Source organism: Ictidomys tridecemlineatus, chromosome 1, assembly GCF_052094955.1.
Source record: "Ictidomys tridecemlineatus isolate mIctTri1 chromosome 1, mIctTri1.hap1, whole genome shotgun sequence".
In the NCBI taxonomy this organism is placed as follows: domain Eukaryota; kingdom Metazoa; phylum Chordata; class Mammalia; order Rodentia; family Sciuridae; genus Ictidomys; species Ictidomys tridecemlineatus.
Genome location: NC_135477.1, coordinates 161,062,783 through 161,082,647, shown reverse-complemented (window position 1 = coordinate 161,082,647; position 19,865 = coordinate 161,062,783). Strand labels below are relative to the sequence as shown.

At 32.8% G+C, this 19,865-nt stretch overlaps 1 protein-coding gene across 11 annotated transcripts in view; it reads right to left on the bottom strand.

The window, feature by feature from the left end:
• The window catches only part of Rapgef6 (Rap guanine nucleotide exchange factor 6), a 214,313-nt gene that overhangs the window by 125,870 nt on the left and 68,578 nt on the right, over nt 1-19,865 (bottom strand). For 10 of the 11 annotated variants that reach the window (XR_013439379.1, XR_013439380.1, XM_040271793.2 and 7 more), the window contains exons 5-6: nt 16,833-16,902; nt 2,151-2,294 (exon numbers count right to left, since the gene is read on the bottom strand). Coding sequence is in view for 9 of the 11 variants with exons in the window: in XM_040271793.2 (XP_040127727.2) it covers nt 2,151-2,294; nt 16,833-16,902 (214 nt within the window). In the remaining 2 variants the exon portion in view is untranslated. The remainder of the gene's footprint in view (nt 1-2,150; nt 2,295-16,832; nt 16,903-19,865) is intronic. The other variant, XM_040271792.2, reaches the window with a different exon arrangement.

Sequence of the window (19,865 nt, the reverse complement as noted above, 5' to 3'; positions counted from 1 at the left end):
AAAAAGGCATACCAAAGAGATATCTGTATGACCATAACCCTGTTCTCTGTGGCACTATTCCCAATAGCTACGAGATGCAGTCTCAACCTAGGTACCAAATAACAGGTGAATGGATAAAGAAAATGTTATATACACACACACTAGAGTATTATTCAGTCATAAAGAAAAATAAAATTCTTTTTTGCTGCAAAATAGATGGAACTGGAGGATTTGATTATCTTCAGTGAAATAAGGCATGTGGAAGCTAAAACAGTTCATCTGAATGTAAAATAGTAATTACTAGAGGATGAGAAAGGTGAGGGGAGAGCGGGTAAAAAGTGGGCAGATAAACAGTGACTGGATTTGATCAGTGCATGAATGTTATTAATATGTACAATTAATACATGTTAACCAAAATTAAATGTGTTTTAAAAATTTAAAAACTAGAAACAATTTAAATAACCAAATATTGGAAACCAAATAAATTATGGCAATCATTAAGAAGAGCATTGGGGCTACAGTTGTATTGTGTCTCAGTGGTATAGTGCTTGCCTAGCATGTGTGAAGGCAATGGGTTTTATCACATAAAATAGCATCACATAAAAATAAATAAATAAAAATAAAAGTTTTTTTAAAAATAGTGTTGGATGTCCAGTGTAACTTCACATCAGTACAACCACAAGAATGGGAAGTTATACTCCATGTGTATATGTCAAAATACATGCTACTGTCATGTATAACTTAAAGGAACGCATAAAAATTAAAGGAAAAAAAAAGAATAGTGCTGGGGGCTGGGGTTGTAGCTCAGCGGTAGAGTGCTTGCCTTGCACTTGTGAGGTACTGGATTCGATCCTCAGTACCACATAAAAAATAAATAAATAAAACAAAGATATTGTGTCCACTTAAAAAAAAAAGTACTGAAAAAATCATTTACCAGCATTCAAAGATGTTGAGATTATATATTGTTTAAAAAGTTACAAAACATTATATATTTTAAGTTTTTGAAAGTTGTGAAAACAAACTACATGCTGAAAAGCCTTTAACCAAAAATCTATAAAATGTCATCAATGGTTATATAACTGCATGGTGAGAATGGTTTTTAGTTTTTAATATACAGACAGAAATGTGTCTGTAATAAGGTAAAACAAGACAGCTTAAATAGTGATATGAAATTTTATAAAAAAAAAATGGTTAAAAAATTGAAGGAGAAAATGAACCTTGGGTAGCTCTGAATGTGGTAATAAGTTTTTGAACTGGTATTGTTTACTATCAAAACCAGAACACATTAAATCAATGAAATGAGGCAAACATGAGAAAATCTTTAGAAGTTGCTTTAAATTGAATACTTGGTTCCAGTAAACAACTACCTTAATCATCTTTTTTATTCCTAACATAGAAAGGCAACATTTCTGTTTCTGACAACCAAAAAGATACTCTTAGGAGTTCTACCAATCATCTATTCCTCCAAAATGAACCTTTATTATCATATTATCATTTAAATAAAACAAACAAAAGAGGAAAAGAAATCAGGACTCCTTGGAAAACTGATTCTACGTAACCACCTCCTGAAAACCACTCATGAATTTATTTATTCTTGGATTATCCTTTATTTCTTTATCTAAAACACAGCAGTTAAAAAAAGAAGCTATCTACAATTACAAAATTTAAAGAAACAACTTATATTTTTCTGGTATTACAAGTTAATATTTCACCTGCTTTTTCTTTTTTTAATATTTGCATTTGAAAACATACCTTCAACAATTGTATATTTTGACACTAGTATTCTTTGCATATTTGTCCCACATTTCAAGGGAACTATGTCTTACAGCATTAAAAAAAGAAAAAAAGCCTCCCCATTCTATTACCTGAGTTTTCAAATAGGATTCTGATCTATCTACATCACATTCAAGCAATAAAAAGAAAGATCACAAATGTGTCAAAAAATTAACAACTTTTCTGCTTTAATATCTGAATAAAAGCAAAATCAAAACAAAAATTCCCAGATAATATTTCTGATTTAATCAAAGAGAAGAATGTTTTTAAATTATGTATTTGCCTCCCCTTTTATTTACATGTAGAGACCAAAGTGTTGACATTATCAAAAATATATAAAAATTTCACTTCCTATGAAAAATAAAGAAGTTTCATGAAACATCCCCAAATATACTCACAGAAAGATAGCTGTTAATATCCACATCATCAGTTATGGTTTGGCGTTCTCCTCTGTAGTTTATTTTCCGAAACCTTCGTCGAGACTGTCTGGCAGGAATTTCTCTTTGTAGAAAACTATCTTCATTATCTTTAGAATTCTCTACCTGAAACACATGTTCACATTTCTGATTAAACACCCAATTTTTCCATGTTACCGACAGTCTATGAAGTCTTATCAGGCTCATAAGGAATCTTCATTTACTTCTGGCAAGAAACTGCCTCAAAAAAAACAAGTCTGTATAGGACAAAGCTCATGAGTTCTAAAAGATTAAAGACAATGTTATAAAAGATCAGGAGACCACAGTTTCCTTCCAGGAAATAGTCTCTTGTGCACATAAACATATATCCTCTAAGTAAAGTCACTTACCAGAAATGAAGGCTGTTAACTACACCTACACATTCAATAATTACAACTTCTAAGTCAATCTAATTACAAATGGCCTGATGACATACATGTTTTACTTAGCAAACAATCATGATTATGATTTACAGTGAAATGCTGAAAATCAAAAACAAAAACAAGTTACTCATTATTCTTTGGTTTTAACTGAGTATATGACAACAGCCAAAAGTAAGGCTAGCATCTTTTAATAAAGGAGCATAGTGGTACATGCTTGTAATCCCAGGTACTCAGGAGGCTCAGGAAGGAGAATGGCAAGTTTGAGGACAGCCTTGGCAACTTATTGAGACCCTGCCTTAAAATAAAAAGCAAAAAATGACTGGGACATAGCTCAGTGGTAGAGTACCTCTGGATTCAATCCCAAGTACAGAGAGAGGAGACTGAGAATAATTAATCTCATATCCACAAATGATGATTTCAGTTTTCTCCCACAACTACTTTTCCTATTAATGTCATACCTCTTGTTAATATTACAATATCCTAGGCACCAAAATGCTATCTAATCAACATTCCCAGCTTATCTGGTTGTTTTCCAAATCTTAGGCCCAATCACTTTTCAATTGTCAATTCTTTTGTACAAGCCCTTCCTTCATTTCTAGGCCCAATCACTTTTCAATTGTCAATTCTTTTGTACAAGCCCTTCCTTCATTTCCACTATCACTATCCCTTACTTGAGTCACTTTAGTCCTGACTATTGCTAATTGGTGATTCAGCTGCTGGGATTCTCTAATTCTATCCTGCATGGTCAGATAAGTCACCTAGATCATTTATCATTAGTGTCAGGTCTGCTATTTTAAAATATTTCAATGGGACTCTAATGTTTACCAAATAAACTTTTTTTAAATTTTTATATTTGATACTCAAAGCTACGCACACCTCCACAGCGCCCCACCCCCACCCCATGGAATACTCTTATGACTTTATAATATATATCAACCTTGGAAAAGTTGTTCTCATCTTTCTCCCTTAAAAAATACACTCACATAAAAACTTTAATGATATGCAAAACTTCCTAGTGATTTCTCAGAAAGAGTTGAGTCTACCCTATTCTGTTTTAGGTTTTACTCAGTTTTGGGAGGCTGAGGCAGAGTTTAAGGGTAGTACCAGATAGGTCAATACTACTACTCATGTGCCTCTCCAAATAAAGAGCTTATATTCTCTCCTGTCTAAGTAACAAGTTATTTCCCTCTGTATCTTTATATGCCATCAATTGGACACTACCAATCATTTAAGGTACACCTCAATGGCCATTTCTTCCACAATCACAAAAGACATTTCTCTCCTCAGACCTTGACTGGCTCGGTCTATGCACACACAGACTTCTTATAAATGGTATTGATTTTAGGCCTTTGAAAATGCTGCCATTACTTCTACCCAAAACCCCTATTCCTCCTCTGCTAACTTGTTGGTCTCCTACATGTTATTCATTACCCACTTCAAACAATCCATCCTCTACTTTAGGATGATATCTCTCCCTCTAAAGCACTAAGCATACTCATCACATTTATTTAAGAAAACCTCACTAGCAAGATAACAAGTTCTCCAAGGCAACAACAGTAATATATTCACCTTTGTTAATTTAATACTATGGGATTTGCAAAAATGCACATCACATTAAGTCCCCATGTCTTTTCAAATATGTGAAATTTGAAAAGAAATATGTGCAAGTTCTGGAAATATGTATAAATTCTTCAAGAAATAAACTGGCAGGCCAGGTATTGTGGTGCACACCTGTAATCCCAGCAACTTGAGAGACACAGTGAGGAGGATCATGAGTTCAAAGTCAGCCTCAACAACTTAGCAAGGCCTAAAGCAACTTAGGGAGGCCCTGTCTCTAAATAAAAAATTAAAAAAAGGGCTGGGGATAGTCTGTGAGGTTAGTGTCTCTGGGTTCAATCCTGGGTAACAAAAAATCAAAACCAAACCAAATAAACAAAAAAATGGATATTTCCCTTAAACTTATATTCACAGCAAACCCCTCCAAAAATCAATGAACCAAATAAAAATTTTAACACTCTCTCCCAAAAGAGAACAAAACAATGTGCCAACTGAGATGTTTACCAACAAAAGAGCTTCACTAAATAAAAGTCAAAGGGTGTTTTAAAAAATGAGTTCCCAGGCTGGGGTTGTGGCTCAGTTGGCACAGCACTTGCCTGGTACATGTCAGGCACTGGGTTCGATCCTCGGCACCACATAAAAATAAAATAAAGGCATTGTGTCCATCTACTGGACAAACTATTTTAAAAAATGAGTTTCCCATAAGTAAGGTCTTGACAACAAAAATTAAAAGCAAAATGCCAAATACATAATTAATTATGAACAACTAATGACTGTATAAAATAATAACATGGCAAAATTTGAGAAATCATATTTGGGTATTAACATTAAAGCCTTAAAAGTTGGCTACTATTAATTTCAGAGATTTTAAAGTAGGCATTTTAAAACAGCCAGAAGTAGTATAAAGGAAAGACCCATACCCTGTATCTAAGGTGGAGAAGAGAAATGGGAGAAAAGAATTTATTATGAGAGAGAACAAAAGCAATATGAGGCAAAAATAAACAACATATATATAGCACATAATGTGGCAAAGTAAATACAAATCTATCAGCAATCAGAATAAACATGAATGTCTTTCAGGTTAAAAATTAATCTTAAAATGCAGAAAAAGAGAAAAAAGACACTAAGTACAAAGGTGCACAGAATCCCAGTAAAGAAAATATGACAAAAAATATAAGAAATTAAAATAACAGGTTAATATATATCTCACTAAGAGACAAGACTCCTAAACTTGATTATCCAATTGGGTGCAAAATGTAGAAAAAGATAACAAGAATCTAAGGCTGAGTTTTATGGAGAATGCAAGGGTAGTTTGTTAGAAAAATGTGTTAAATTATTATACTAAAAGATAAATAGATTCAGACATAATTCTCTTAGAAATGCAGAAAAAAGTTTTTTTAAAATAAAGTCAGAATCCTTTCCTGATAACAATTCTTAGCAATATTTTTTGACACTGAAGTTAACCCCTTTAGGTTATTTTAAACTTTTGACAGAACACCAATAACATTTGCTATTTTCTTGCTTTCTAACATAAAAAAAAAAAAACTCTCCAAGAATGTTATTATGGTTTGGATGTGAGGTGTCCCCTAAAAGCTCCCATGTGAGACAGTGCAAGAAGGTTCAGGAGAAATAATTGGGTTATAAGGGTCTTAATCCAATCAGTGATTTAACACACCCACCCCCCATTAACTGAGTAGTAACTGAAGTGCTAGGGTATGGCTGGAAAAGGTGGGAATTGGGGCATGGCTTTGGGTATATATTTGTATGTGGCAAATAGATTCTCCCTCTGCTTTTTATTCACAGTGAGCTGCTTCCCTTCCCCACATTCTTCTGCCATTCAGTCTCACCTCAACCCCGGAATAATAAAGCTGGCTTTCTATGGCCTAAGCCTCTGAAACTGAGAGCCCTCAAATAAACTTTTCCCCCTTTAAAATTGTTCTGGTCAGATACTTTGGTCACAGCAGTGGAGAAAGCTGATTAAAACAAAGACAGTGCCTGTTCTACACCTATTCATAAGTAATTGATTCCTGGAGGTCTGTATTCACTTAGTGGCAGAATGGTACTTATTCACCATAACCTAGGCTCTGTATCCACTAGGAACAGTTAAGTATTTGGTCATCACTGCTTCTAAACTTTTGTAATGTAAACAGCCCTTAAGAATAATACATTTTTTGGTAAGTACTTAAACAGAAAGTCTACTATAGTCTAATAAGTTTTATTTATTTATTTAGGGAATGACTAAAAACCATATATTATAGGGTAGGACTTAAACCTAAACATCAAAGGAAGCAAAAATGAGACAAGGGAGAAGAGTGCCATATAAATTAACAAAAATGGGAAAGACAAGGATGCAAAAAACAGTGAGCATGTGCTGAAGATACAAGGGAAGAGGATCTGGTGAAATTTCAAGACTAGTGTCTAGGTAAAGAAGTAATGGAATAGATTTCTAAACCCCACTACATGCTTCTGCTTCCTTAGCTTCTATTTCATCATCCTTGACCAACTGTAACTGTAACTGGTCATTTAACCTTCAATATCACCACTCAGTAGTAGGTAGCTGACTCATTTTCATATTAGTTTCCTCTTTTTTTAAGGTGCTGCCACTTTGCTCCTCTTCTGATTTATTCTTTATTTCCCTTTCTTGGCTGTGCCTTTTCAAAAAAAAAATTCTAAGCTTTCTAGTAGAGAATCCATTTAAAAAAAAAATCTGAATCTGTTCCTTCTTAATGGATTGAAGATCATCTCCTTTAACTTTCCAGATGTGGAAAGTCATCCTGCTCTCCTAATCCTGTTGAAAGTCAGAGTCCAAATCAAGAGAGGAGACTGTATAACTCTGCCATCAAATGATGTCACAAGGCTTTTTCCTGGCTCACTTTAGGCTCTTCAGCCAGTTCAGCATCTAGAACTGGTTAGTAATCCTTCCGCCATTCTCTTACACTACAACTGCCTAGGCATCTCTCATTAACAAACTAAAAGGAGGAAATGCCCTCAAAAAAACAACCCGTAATTTTTCCATACTTTGAGAAGACCACTTCTCTATCACCCTTATTGATCATAAGAGTTAATATCCCCAAAGAATACATGTTTTTTTTTTTGCAATTTCCTTGCTTTCTGACATTTTCCCCCTTGCTAAAATACATCATATAGAACGTTCTTGCCACTGGTTTAATATTGGTGAGTCTTCTATACACATTATCAAACTCTGCGAGAAAGTTTTCAATCTTTGTTTGGTTTCTGCAGATAATTTAAATAAAGTTACAGAAGTTTCCTTTAATTCGTACTTTGCTCAAAAAGCCTTTTAAATCATGGTTTTAAGTATTTAAAAATGCCTATTGTGTATCTATAGAAATGATCATCTGATTTTCTAGTTATACTGAAGAAGTAAATCTTACTGATTTTCCAAACTTGTAACTCTTGAGAAAAAGTTCAAATTAGTTATGGTGTCTTATCCTATCCTGGGATGATTCCTTATTAATTTTTTATATTTATTTTTGATTCCTGATAACCTTACTAACTTCTACTCTCACAGAAAACACTGTCTTTGTAATAGAGCTTTTGTATAATGCCCTGGTTGGGCTTTGTAATCAAAATTAAACTGGGCTCATGAAAGAGGTTAACTATTCAAGTTTTTCTATTTAGCTTTATATATTATTTCTTCTTATGTTTGGAAAATTCATCAGTGATGCTATATATGTTTAAATTTTTAGATGGAAATGTATATAATCAGATTCACTTTCTCTTGTAGATAATGGTATATGCAGTTTCTCCTATATGTGTGGGCTAGTTTGGGTAAATTGTGTTTAAATTTTAAGGAACTGGACTATCTTGAACTTCAAAACTAGTTGGTTTAAGTTTTTCATAATACCCTTTTTTCAAAAAAACATGTTTGTCAGATCCATTATACAATCTTTCTCATTTCTGTCATTTCTTATGTGACTTTTTTGTTCCTTTTATGTTTGACAGGGAATTATCAATTTTATTAATTTTCTCTAAGAACCAACTTCTGCGGCCTTTGTTGTTCTGAAATGCTTTTATTAGTACGTTTTTAGTAAAACTTAATAGGGTGTTCATTTTGACATAATCATACCTGCTTAAAATTTAATTTACTCCATTTCAGTTCCCAGTGCCTTGTCTTTTCCTCCCTTCCCCCTCCTCCCTCCTTCTTTTAGTCTCCCTTCCTCTACTCTACTGGTTTACCTATTTATTTTCAAATCAGTACATTATAAACAAAGGCGAAACTCACTGTGGTACATTTATACATTACACAGAATAATTTTGTCAAATTAATTCTGCATTTCCTCCCCTTTCTTCCCTCCCCACCAAACATCTTCTTCTACCTTACTGATCTTTCCCTATTTTCTGGGATCTGTCCCCACACCTCTTCCCCCACTTACTTTGACATGGCTCCCAAATGTGAAAGAAAATATTCAAATCTTGACTTTCTGAGTCTGGCTTATTTCACTCAGCATCTTCTCCAGTTCCATCTATTTACTCACAAATGTCATCATTTCATTCTACTTTATGATGGAGTAAAACCCAACTGTGCACATATACCACATTTTCTTTATCCATTTGTTGACGAGCACCTGGGCTGGTTCCATGACTTGGTTCTTATGAACTGCACTGCTATAAACATCAACGTGCCTGTATCACTACAGTGAGCTGATTTTAGTGGTTTTAGATAAATACCCAGTCATATAGTGGTTCTATTCCTGTTCTTTTGAGGAATCTCTATACTGCTTTCCAAAGTATGAGGGTGCCTTCCCCCCCACACACATCCTCACCAGCATTTGTTATTATTTGTGTTCTTGATGATTGCTGTTTTTAACAAGATTGAGATGGAATCTCAATGTAGTTTTGATTTTCATTTTCCTGATGGTCAGGTCAGGGGTGTTGAACATTTTTTCATGTATTTGTTAGCCATGTGCATTTCCTATTCCAAGAAACTGTTTAGTTCTTTTGCCCATTTATTTATTGAATTTGCTTGCTGTTAAGCTTTTTGAGTTCATTATATATATATATATGTATTACTGCTACTAATATTCTGACAGAGGAATAGCTGGCAAAAATTTTTGCCCATTCACTATGCTCTCTCTTCACATTTTTCATGTTTCCTTTGTGATGAATAATCTTTTTAATTGATAGGATCTCACTAGTATATTCTTCATTTTATTTCTTGAGCTTTAGAGGCCTTGTTAAGGAAATCAGTTTCTGTACCACTATGTTGGAGTGCTGACTCTATGTTATCCTCTTTGTTCCAAGTTTGTTTTTATGACACTGATTTTAAAGTTTTATATTTATATTTATTATTTGTTGCTTCCCATTTCTATGTGTATGCTGCTTTTTAATTTACTGAAATGAATATTTAACTCACGGAAGGCATTTCATCTTAAAGCACTAAGGCATTTGATACACAGCAAAAAATGTTTAAGCTTAATCCACACATTTTGGAAGTCCTCTTCGTTGTGATAAAATATTTTCCCAGCGATTCTTCTTTGACAAGGGATATAAAGTAGACTTGAAATAAACTATACTTTAAAAAACTGTATTTTGTTCTAGTTGTGTTTTACAATAATTTTATAATTTTGTTCTAGTTGTGTTTTATAGATTTCATGATGGTAAAACTAAAACTGAAAAGTTTTAAATACTGAAATTTTGGGGGACTTGCTTATGTCTTACCATATGGTCAATTAAAAATATTCCATGAGCATTTGAAAAGTATTCTGTTGTTGACAAGGCAGTATTCCCTATGGGTCTATTAAGTGAAATGTAAATGATCAGGGGTTCAAACTTTAGTGTCTTTTATTCTGATGCTTGTTTTCTTAGTTGCTTTCAGATGTACACTAAAATCTCCCACTGTAATTGCAGGTTTGACTAGTCTGCATTTTACTAATGACAATTTTTGCTTTATATGTGTTTTATTTTACATTTATTTATTTGTTTGTTTGCAGTGATGGGGATGGAAACCAGGGTCTCCATACTAGGCAACAACTGAGCTACAGCCCAGCCAAACTTTTTTTTCTAGCAGTAATGGAGATCAAACCCATGTCCTCCTAAATGTTAGGTAAGAACTCTACTACTGAGATACGTACCTGGATTTTTTGTTTCTTTTGAGAAGATCTTGTGAAGTTACCCAGGTAGCCTTGAATTTGTGATCTTCCTGCTTAAGTAGCTGGGATACAGGCATGTGCCACCACTCCTACACCTCCCTCTAATAATTGTAAACTATGTATTCCTTTACATTGACACACAGCCTTGACTTAAGTTCATTAGGTCTAGTCTTAATTATTATTCTCTACTTCACTTATTCCTTCACTTATTTTATTATTTTATGTGTTTTATTTTGGCTTACTTGACTTTTCTTTTTATGTTCAAAATTTTGGGAGTGTGACATTTATTTCTTATATTTATAATTGGTAAAGTGTTTATTAATTTTTCTCTGACCATTTTAGATGTATTTCATACATTTTTGATATATGGCACATTTTCACTGTAATCACTTTGCAAAGTTCTAGACAGTTTTTACAATTTCTACATAAAATACACTTTTTACAGTAATTATTATTATTTTTAGTTTCATACTTTTTTTATGCTTGCACATTTTTTTTCTTCAATTTTTTTATTAGCTACACATGATATTACAATGATCTTGGCAATTCATAAATCTGAATCATTGTATAGTAATTATTAATACTATTTAGTAATAATTTTGACATTCATGACATGCAATTAGAAAATGTTTTCAATATATTTACTTAAAGGAAATTACCTATTCTTTAGTGTATGAAATAATATATGACCAATTTTCATAAATGTGCTACACTTGAGAATGTATATTACCCTGTAAAATTCAACATATATTAAGATTCATTTTATTGTTAATGTTGTTTAAGACTTTAGTGATTTTTGTCTACTTGATTTAACTTATACTAAGAACAGAAGATTAAATTCTTTTATTTTTTTATTTTTTAAAAAGAGAGTGAGAGAGGAGAGAGAGAGAGAGAATTTTTTAATATTTATTTTTTAGTTTTTGGCGGACACAACATCTTTGTTTGTATGTGGTGCTGAGGATCGAACCTGGGCCACAAGCATGCCAGGCGAGCGCGCTACCGCTTGAGTCACATCCCCAGCCTGATTAAATTCTTTTAGTAGTTTATATTTCCCTGAATCTCCTGTAGATTTTTACAGAGAAGAAAATTAATTAAGAAATTGTAATTAAGTGCACAGATATTCGTGTGTATCTTCATTATAAATAATGACTTTTAGTATTAAAAATATCATTCTATGCCGTAGTTAATGCTTTTGGCTAAATTCCACATTTTATGCTATAAAATTACTATACCTCTTTTCTCTCTGGTTCTTACCTGTTTAGTATACCACTAACCACTGCTTTACTGTAGCCCTCTCAAATCATTAAAGTGTTTATTATAAACAATACATGACTGGGTTCTCTGTTGTGACTCAAATTGACAATCTCTTTTTTAACAAAAAGTAGATGAACCCCATTCACATTACTATTATAACTAATATTTTGATTCTCAACCTTGTAATAACATTTTATAATCATGTGTATTTGCAATATTTATCACATTATGAGATATGTATTCTTTGTTGACTAAAATTTTTTTTGATATTTAGGAACACATTTATTTTCATTCTAGTGTTTATCTTTGTTGGTTTAATAGTTAAATTGATAAACAAAATGTCCTATCTTTGTCCTGTTTTCTTTTTTCTCACATAACTTTTAAATTGATATAGAATTCATATTATAAATTCACACCTCAAAAAAGGGCACAATTCACTGGCTTTTGATATATTCACAAAGTTGTACAACCATCACTATTATTTAGTTCCAGAATATTTTCATCACCTTAAAGAAATCCTATATCCATATCCATCTGTATCCATTTCCCTCTTCACAGACCCACTTATCATTTATCTTTATGAATTTCTTTATTCTGTATATTTCTTATAAACAGAATCAAATAACAGGTAGCCTTTTGTGTTTAGCTTTTTTCAGTTAACATTTTTGAGTTTCATCCAACTGCACCAGGTACCAGTACTTCACTTTCCCACCTCCCAGTGCTGGGGACCAAATCCATGGCTTTGATCATGCTATGTACACGCTACCATTGAGTTATGAGCCTCAGCCCCACTTCATTCTTTTTTTTTTTCGTGGGGGGCAGGTGGGGATTGAACTCAGGGGGCACTCAACCACTGAGCGCCACTGAGCCCCATCCCCAGATCTATTATGTATTTTATTTAAAGACAAGGTTTTAAAGAATTGCTTAGCACTTTGCTTTTTCTGAAGCTGGCTTTGAACTCTTGATCCTCTTGCCTCAGCCTCCTGGGCCGCTGGGATTATAGACAAGTGCCACTGTGCTGGCCCTACTTCATTCTTTATGGTATAATAACATTCCTTCATATGAAGATAGGACATTTTGTTTATCAATTTAACTAGGTAATGGGCATTTGGGATAATTTTTCCTATATATTATAAATAATATACTAGTTTACAAGATTTTATATAGACAAATGTTTTCTAGTCTCCTGGGTATACATAGAAATAAAATTAATAGATCATATGATAACTCTTTTTAACTGTTTTGAGGAAAAGTCAAACTTTTCTAATTTGGCTGTAGCATTTTACATTCTATTAATGTTATAAGGGCTCTAATTTCTCCATACCCTTGCCAATACCAGCTATTGTCTATCTGTGAAATTTTATGATTATAATTATTTTCAAGAAAGTTTGAGGGCTGGGGATGTGGCTCAAGCGGTAGCGTGCTCACCTGGCATGTGTGCAGCCCTGGGTTCAATCCTCAGCACCATGTACAAATAAAGATGTTGTATCCACAGAAAATTAAAAAAAAAAAAAATCTGGTACATATTGTATAAAAAAAAAAAAGAAAAGAAAAAGAAAGTTTGACTATTTTGAAGCATTCTATCTTCAAGTTATGATGTGAATGTGGTTTGTATGTAGATTTATTTTATCTTTCTTATAGTTCTACATCATTAGGAAATTTGACTTTGGAGGAAATTATTAGAGAAATATAGTTAAGTGGATGGCACTATTTTCAACTACCCAAAGGTACCTAGATTTAAAAGTTAAATTAAGATAATTAATCAATAAAAACCATAAAGCAATATACTTTTTATATAATATTGTGCTGAGGAGAGATTTTAAACATGACCCTAAATCAAAAATGCACTGAGAAAAAAAACACCAAAACCCTGACATAGCCCCTCTCCCAAAATGACAACATGAATTTTTAAAATTTTTATTTATTTATTTTTGTTAATTTTATATGGTGCTGAGGATCGAACCCAGGTCCTCACACATGCTAGGTGAGCACTCTGCCACTGAGCCACAACCCCAGCCCGACAAGATGAATTTTTGATATGAAGTTGAAGATGACAAATTTACAGTCTTTTAAAAACAACATGAATTCATAATGTGACCAATTAACATGACTAGTTTATCATGTAATTGCTGGGATTATAGGTGTGTACTACTAGGCACTGCTCAATTCAAATTTCATCAATTATTCCAACATCATTTGCTATAACTCCTATGTTCCAGGATTTAGATGAAGATTGTATTTTTTAGATGAAGCATTGTATTTTTTAGTTTTTTCCCCCCTCATTTAGTCTAGAACTGTTTCTTAATCTTTCTCTGTATTGCATGACACTAGGATATTTAAAGAATAGGCCAAATTATAGACTTTCAATTTGATTAATCTCATATTTCCTAATGATTAATCTCAAGTAAGCACTGCTAGTAGGACTATGTCACAGAGGTGACATTCTGTCCTTCTCAGTGCATCACATCAGTTGTGCGACATCAGCTTGTGCCCACATGATGGTGGTAACAATAATTGCTGTTATGATAGTATCTGCTATGTTTTCCCACCAGAAACTTGGTAATTTTTCTCTTCATAAATGATTTGTGGGGACATACTCTGAGATTGCATATATATTCTGTTTCTCATCAAACATTAGCTCCCCTCCCCCATCCCAACAAGTTTCAGCATTAAAGATTTTTTTAACTTAATCATTCCTTCATACTACTTGTAAGATAGCATTATGTTAGAGTGTTCTCTTGTCCCTAACTCATTCATATTATTAGGACTTATAAAATTCTGTATATCAGCTAGTACATTTGAATTCCCTAGTGTACTAGATTTCACCAGTGAGAGTCCCTTCAACCTGGCTCCTGTGTCCCTTTAGTTCCTTACACTGTGGGTGGGTGAAGAAAATATATGTTGATAATGAAGTGGTGATAAAGAGTACACATCTGTCACATCTCACTAAAATAAACATCTGCAATATGCGTACTTTTGTAAATGCTAATATTCTCGCTATTAGTACTTTCTACAATATTATGGCAAAACAATTCTTAAATTGCTTATTTTTAAGTAAATATATCAATTATAGAAACCAATAGGTTATCCCTTAATAAAAGGAAGTACTAAAAATGCCAGAATAATATTTGTGTTTAACAGATATACGACAAAAAGAAATAAAGGCTGGATGCAGTGGTGCACATCTATAATCCCAGCAACTTGATGGCTAAGCCAGAAGGACTTCAAGTTCAAGAACAGACTCAGCAGATTAGTGAAATCCCTCTCTCAAAATAAAAAATTACTTTTTTAAAAAAGCCAGGGATGTAGATCAGTAGTAGAGTGCCCCTGGGTCTAATCCCTAGTAATGCAGAAAAAAAAAAAAAAAGAAAAAAGAAAAGAAAAAGAAAACAACAAGCGTTTACATAGCTATGTGTGTATGTGCATCCTCACAAGCACATGCAAGAGAAAAGTAATGAGATACCTATAGCAATAAATAGAACTGGCAGCCAGATCATGGTTTCTATATACTTTCCTCCAATAAAAAAAAAAGAAAGTGCCCTTAAAGAAAAACTAACTCAAGGTTTGGGTCAGGGAAAGTATAAGATAAGCCTGTAGTACCTTGTACACTAATTGGCTTCATGATTTTTCTCTTCTTCCTTATGTCCAAAACTACAACAGTGCCCAGGCAAGGTAGTACATGCCTGGAATCCCAGCAGCTTGGCTGGCTGAGGGGAGGATCAAGAATTTAAAGCCAGTCTTAGCAACTTAGCAAGGGAGTAAGCAACTCAGTGAGACCCTATCTCTAAATAAAACACAAAAGGGGGGCTAGGGATGTGGCTTAAATAATGTCAGTTCAATTCCTAGTACCAAAAAACCCAAACAAAACAAACCTCAAATGAAATAACAAGAATGTGTAGCATGTATTAAAAACACAACGTATATAAGTGCTATTCTTTTCTTATATGAAATATAAAATACATCAACCAATATATATAAAAATATATACTGCCTGAACAGTTTTCTTGCTGAGTCCCTCAATATTTTTATTTAAAAGAGAATTCTGAGGCCTTATCAAGTAGCCCACATATTCAATGAAAAAAGTAAATATAAAACAATATATCAGTGCTTTAAACAAACCTAAATTCAAGCAATGTTCACTGAATACTTACTATGCAGGCAACTCTCTTCAGTAAAGCAGTAACCCCCTCATTTGTGATTTTGCTTTCCACAGTTTCAGTCACACACAGTCAACAAAAAAGAGGGGTGAGTATATTATCAGGAATTTTGAGAAAGATCACATTCACTTTTACACATTGCATTGTTGTAACTGTTCTATTTTATTATTTTTGTTAATCACTTACTTTTAAGTTGAACTTTTGTGTGTGTGCAAAGAAAAACTCATGGTACATGTACAGTTTTTTTACAGGCATCCATTTGGGGAGGGAGGGGACATTTAGAATATGTCTCCCAAGAAAAAGAGTAAACTATTTTTGTACTGCAAGAGATACAAACCAAAGAAAACATAATATTTGCCTATAAGAGGCTCAAATTCCAGTTGTTTTTATAAAACCTAAATGTTTTTATAAACCTAAATTTATGGTTATGATTCAGTTGGGGAAAGAGGAATCTGTTTGAAGATGTTAATCTGACTATAGTATCATGAAATGGAAAAGTAGTTAGCTCTCAACCCTGATATTCATTAAGAAATCAACCTTACTTTTCAAAAGTTCAAATCAAATTGTAAGACATGATCATCTACACAAGATGCTAGTAGGACAATGCATCCATTTGAGCATATGCTATTTTCAAGTAAAGGCATCTCAGAACAAGATAAAAGGGAACTATTGCTCTTGATTCTTCTAATGAAAAAAGAAAAGGGGGAGGAATGGAGGAGGAAATGAAGTATATAAATGAAGTATTACAAAGCAAAAATATTAAGATGCAGATCACTTCTTACTTGTGTCTGCGTAAGACTCTAACTTTTCTCTATCTTCTACCCCTATATTCCAGGGTACATTACTTGGATATTCCAAGTTTCCTGACTGAATTTAATGAAAAAGAAGAAAATATTTGAAAAAAATCAGTCTCTTTCCCCAAACCTTTAGTTTTCTGGTGGAATGGGCAAAAGAAATTAACAAATTTGGAATATGTTATATATAACTGTATTATGTTTCCCATTCTCTTAGGGATCAGAAAAAGGTGATACACAGTTCTCATGCTACTTAAAATCTCTGACAAGTCATAGCAATGCAACCTCCCGAAGGGTTTAAGGCCTACTACATTTGAAGTTGAAACTGAAACATTTAAAATAAAAATTCAGCATTCTTTAAAGTTCTTACCACAATCATTTCTGAAGGCTCTAATACAAGACAATCACATCCTCTTTTTCCTCCAAACTGCTTACCAAAACTATAAAAACAGAAAAACAATTTCTTTAGCAGAGGTTATAAAATAAAGTATATCAATATAGGAAAAAATAGTAAACAACAACAAAAAAACCCCCTGAGATGTAACTGAGAAATTCTTATTCTGTTTATTAAGATTTTCTTTAAAAAAACAAAACCAAAAACAAAAGACAAGTCAACACACACAAAAAACTTTGCTCTTATTTGCCCAAATACAACAGATCTTAATATAGTTCTGTATGAAAAATTTAAATACCTGCCTTTAATTATTCACTATAATCACTTATAGGCAATACTGGCCTAATCTCAATTTTAAACATCTGTCAACACATGCTAAATGAAAAGGAAAGCATAGCTAATAAGGAGAATATAATTCTGTAATGTCTTATAAAAATATTGCATTATTAAAAACTTTTAAAAAACATTAAAATTCACATATATAATGAAATGTTGCTAAACACAAAGATAAATTATTTAAAAAAAAGCATTATAGCTACAATACAAGAAGAGGAGCCTATCTTGATAATCTCAGCAGACACAGGAGTTTTGGGAGTGTGGGTGATAAGAGAAAGATGCTTTGAATTTGTGAGAGTGAGTACCAGAAAAAAGGGAGTAGGTAAGGGAGAAAAGAAAATGAGGGAAAGGAAGGAACAGGGAAGGAGAGTAATAGAGAAAACAAACACAGGAGTGTGAAGAAGGAAGATCTCTTCAGAAAGGTCCCCTGAATCTTCGGGTAAGTTTTGCACTGTGAATATATGAGAATAAGCCTAACAGCCAAAGTGGACAGACCACACAACACATGGGGCATATTAGTTCTACAACAGAGTAATGTGGGATTTACTAAAATTTTAAAAGGCTCAAAATAATAAAATGGATTATAATTAGCTAAACCATATGCTAAAACAAAACCCAATACTACCTAAAAAAAAAAATAACAAAAACTGGAAATCAATGACACAAAAAGTCACAATAACCAATACTCATAAAAAGGGGAGAGAGGGCAAGGAATAAGAAACTATAGTCCAATAACTAACAGAAAAACCACTCAATAAAAACAGACCCAGAAACTATCAATAGATATGGACATTAAAACAACTATTTTTAAGTATGCTCAATATATTCAAGAAAGTAGAGATAGATATGAGAAACAGAAGATATAAAATGATTTACTAGAATATTCTACACATCACATGTGCAGACATATAAGGTCTGTCTATCTTATTATTTTAGCAGTGTTAAAATTGGTGAGCAGCTTCAGTCAGTGTCAACTTGATCTACCCATTATAGAATTTCCTCTTAATTTTTCAACAGTTTTAGCATTCATTTTTGATTAGTGCCTACACAGAAAGTGTAAGGTCACTGAAATAGCTTTATATTTTTCTATCATTCATACTGAATTTATCAAATGGTATACAGATAAAAAGAAAAACTCCACCTTACTCAATACTTGAGCTTCAGTACTATAGTTTACACATGAGAGGCAGAATAAAACCTTCAGACAGTATGACTGTATATAAAATCAGAGTTTCACAAGGTACCAGAAATAAGAGAATTTAGCAAGGAAGGATAGAGCTCAATGTCCCCAAAACAATTATTTTATTGTAAATTATCAACAAATAATAATCTCTTAAATTCCACTAGACAATACCTAAAAGATGAATTATCAAAATACATATACAATCTCCACAAAACAATAAACTAAACTATAAAGCAAGACACACAAAGGAAAAAAACTTCAGAGTTGCAAAAATTCTCAATAAAATTCTGGAAAATTGAGGTGGGGTTGTGGCTCAGTGGTAGAGCGCTCGCCAAGTGTGAGGTGCTGAGTTCCACAAAAAAAATAAATATATAAAATAAAGGTATTTTGTCCAACTACAACTAAAAAATATTAAATTTTTTGGCAAATTGCATATAAAAACATATTAAAAATATAATGCACCACAGTCAAATGATATTCATTTCAGAGATGCAACGTTGGTTCAACATATGGAAATCAGTAAACATAATTCATCACATCAATAGACTTAAAGACAAGAATTATACGATCACCTCAATAGATGCAGAAAAAGTATTTTCAAAATACACCACTCCTTCATATTCAAAACATTAGAAAAACTAGGAATAGTAGGAATATACTTCAACATTTATCAAAACTATATATGCTAAATCTAAAGCCAACATCATTCTAAAGAAAGAAAAATTGGAAGCATTCCCTTTAAAAAGTGAAACAAGTCAAGGATGCCCTCTTTCACTACTTCTATTCAATATCATTGTTGAAACACTAGCCATAGCAATTAGAAGAAAGAATAAAGGGATACAAATAGGAAAAGAAAAACTCAAACTACCACCATTTGGTAGTAGTACCATAATGATATGACTATATATTTAGAAGATCCAAAACACTCCACCAGAAAAAAGTAGCAGGATATAAAATCAACACCCATAAATCAAATATGTTCCTATATTATTAGTGATGAATCTACTGAAAGAGAAATTAGGAAAACTACTCTACTCACAGTAGTCTCAATAAAATAAATACTTGGGAATCATTCTAACAAAAGAGATGAAAGACCTCTAAAATGTAAACTACAGAACACCAAAGAAAGAAATTACAGAAGGCCCCAGGAGATGAAAAGATGCTCCTAGATAGGCAGAATTAATGTTGTCAAAATATTAATACTGTCTAAATGGCCATACTACCAAAAGAATTATATAGATTAATTAAAATCCAAATGACATTCTTCATAGAACTAGACAAGCAATCATAAAATTAATTTGGAAAAATAGGAGACCTAGAATAGCCAAAGCAATCATTGGCAAGAAGAGTGAAGCAGAAGGCTACACAATAACAGATCTTAAACTATACTATAGAGCAATAGTAACAAAAACAGCATGGCATTGACACCAAAACAGACATGTAGACTAATGATACAGAATAGAAGTCACAGAGACAAACCCACATAAATA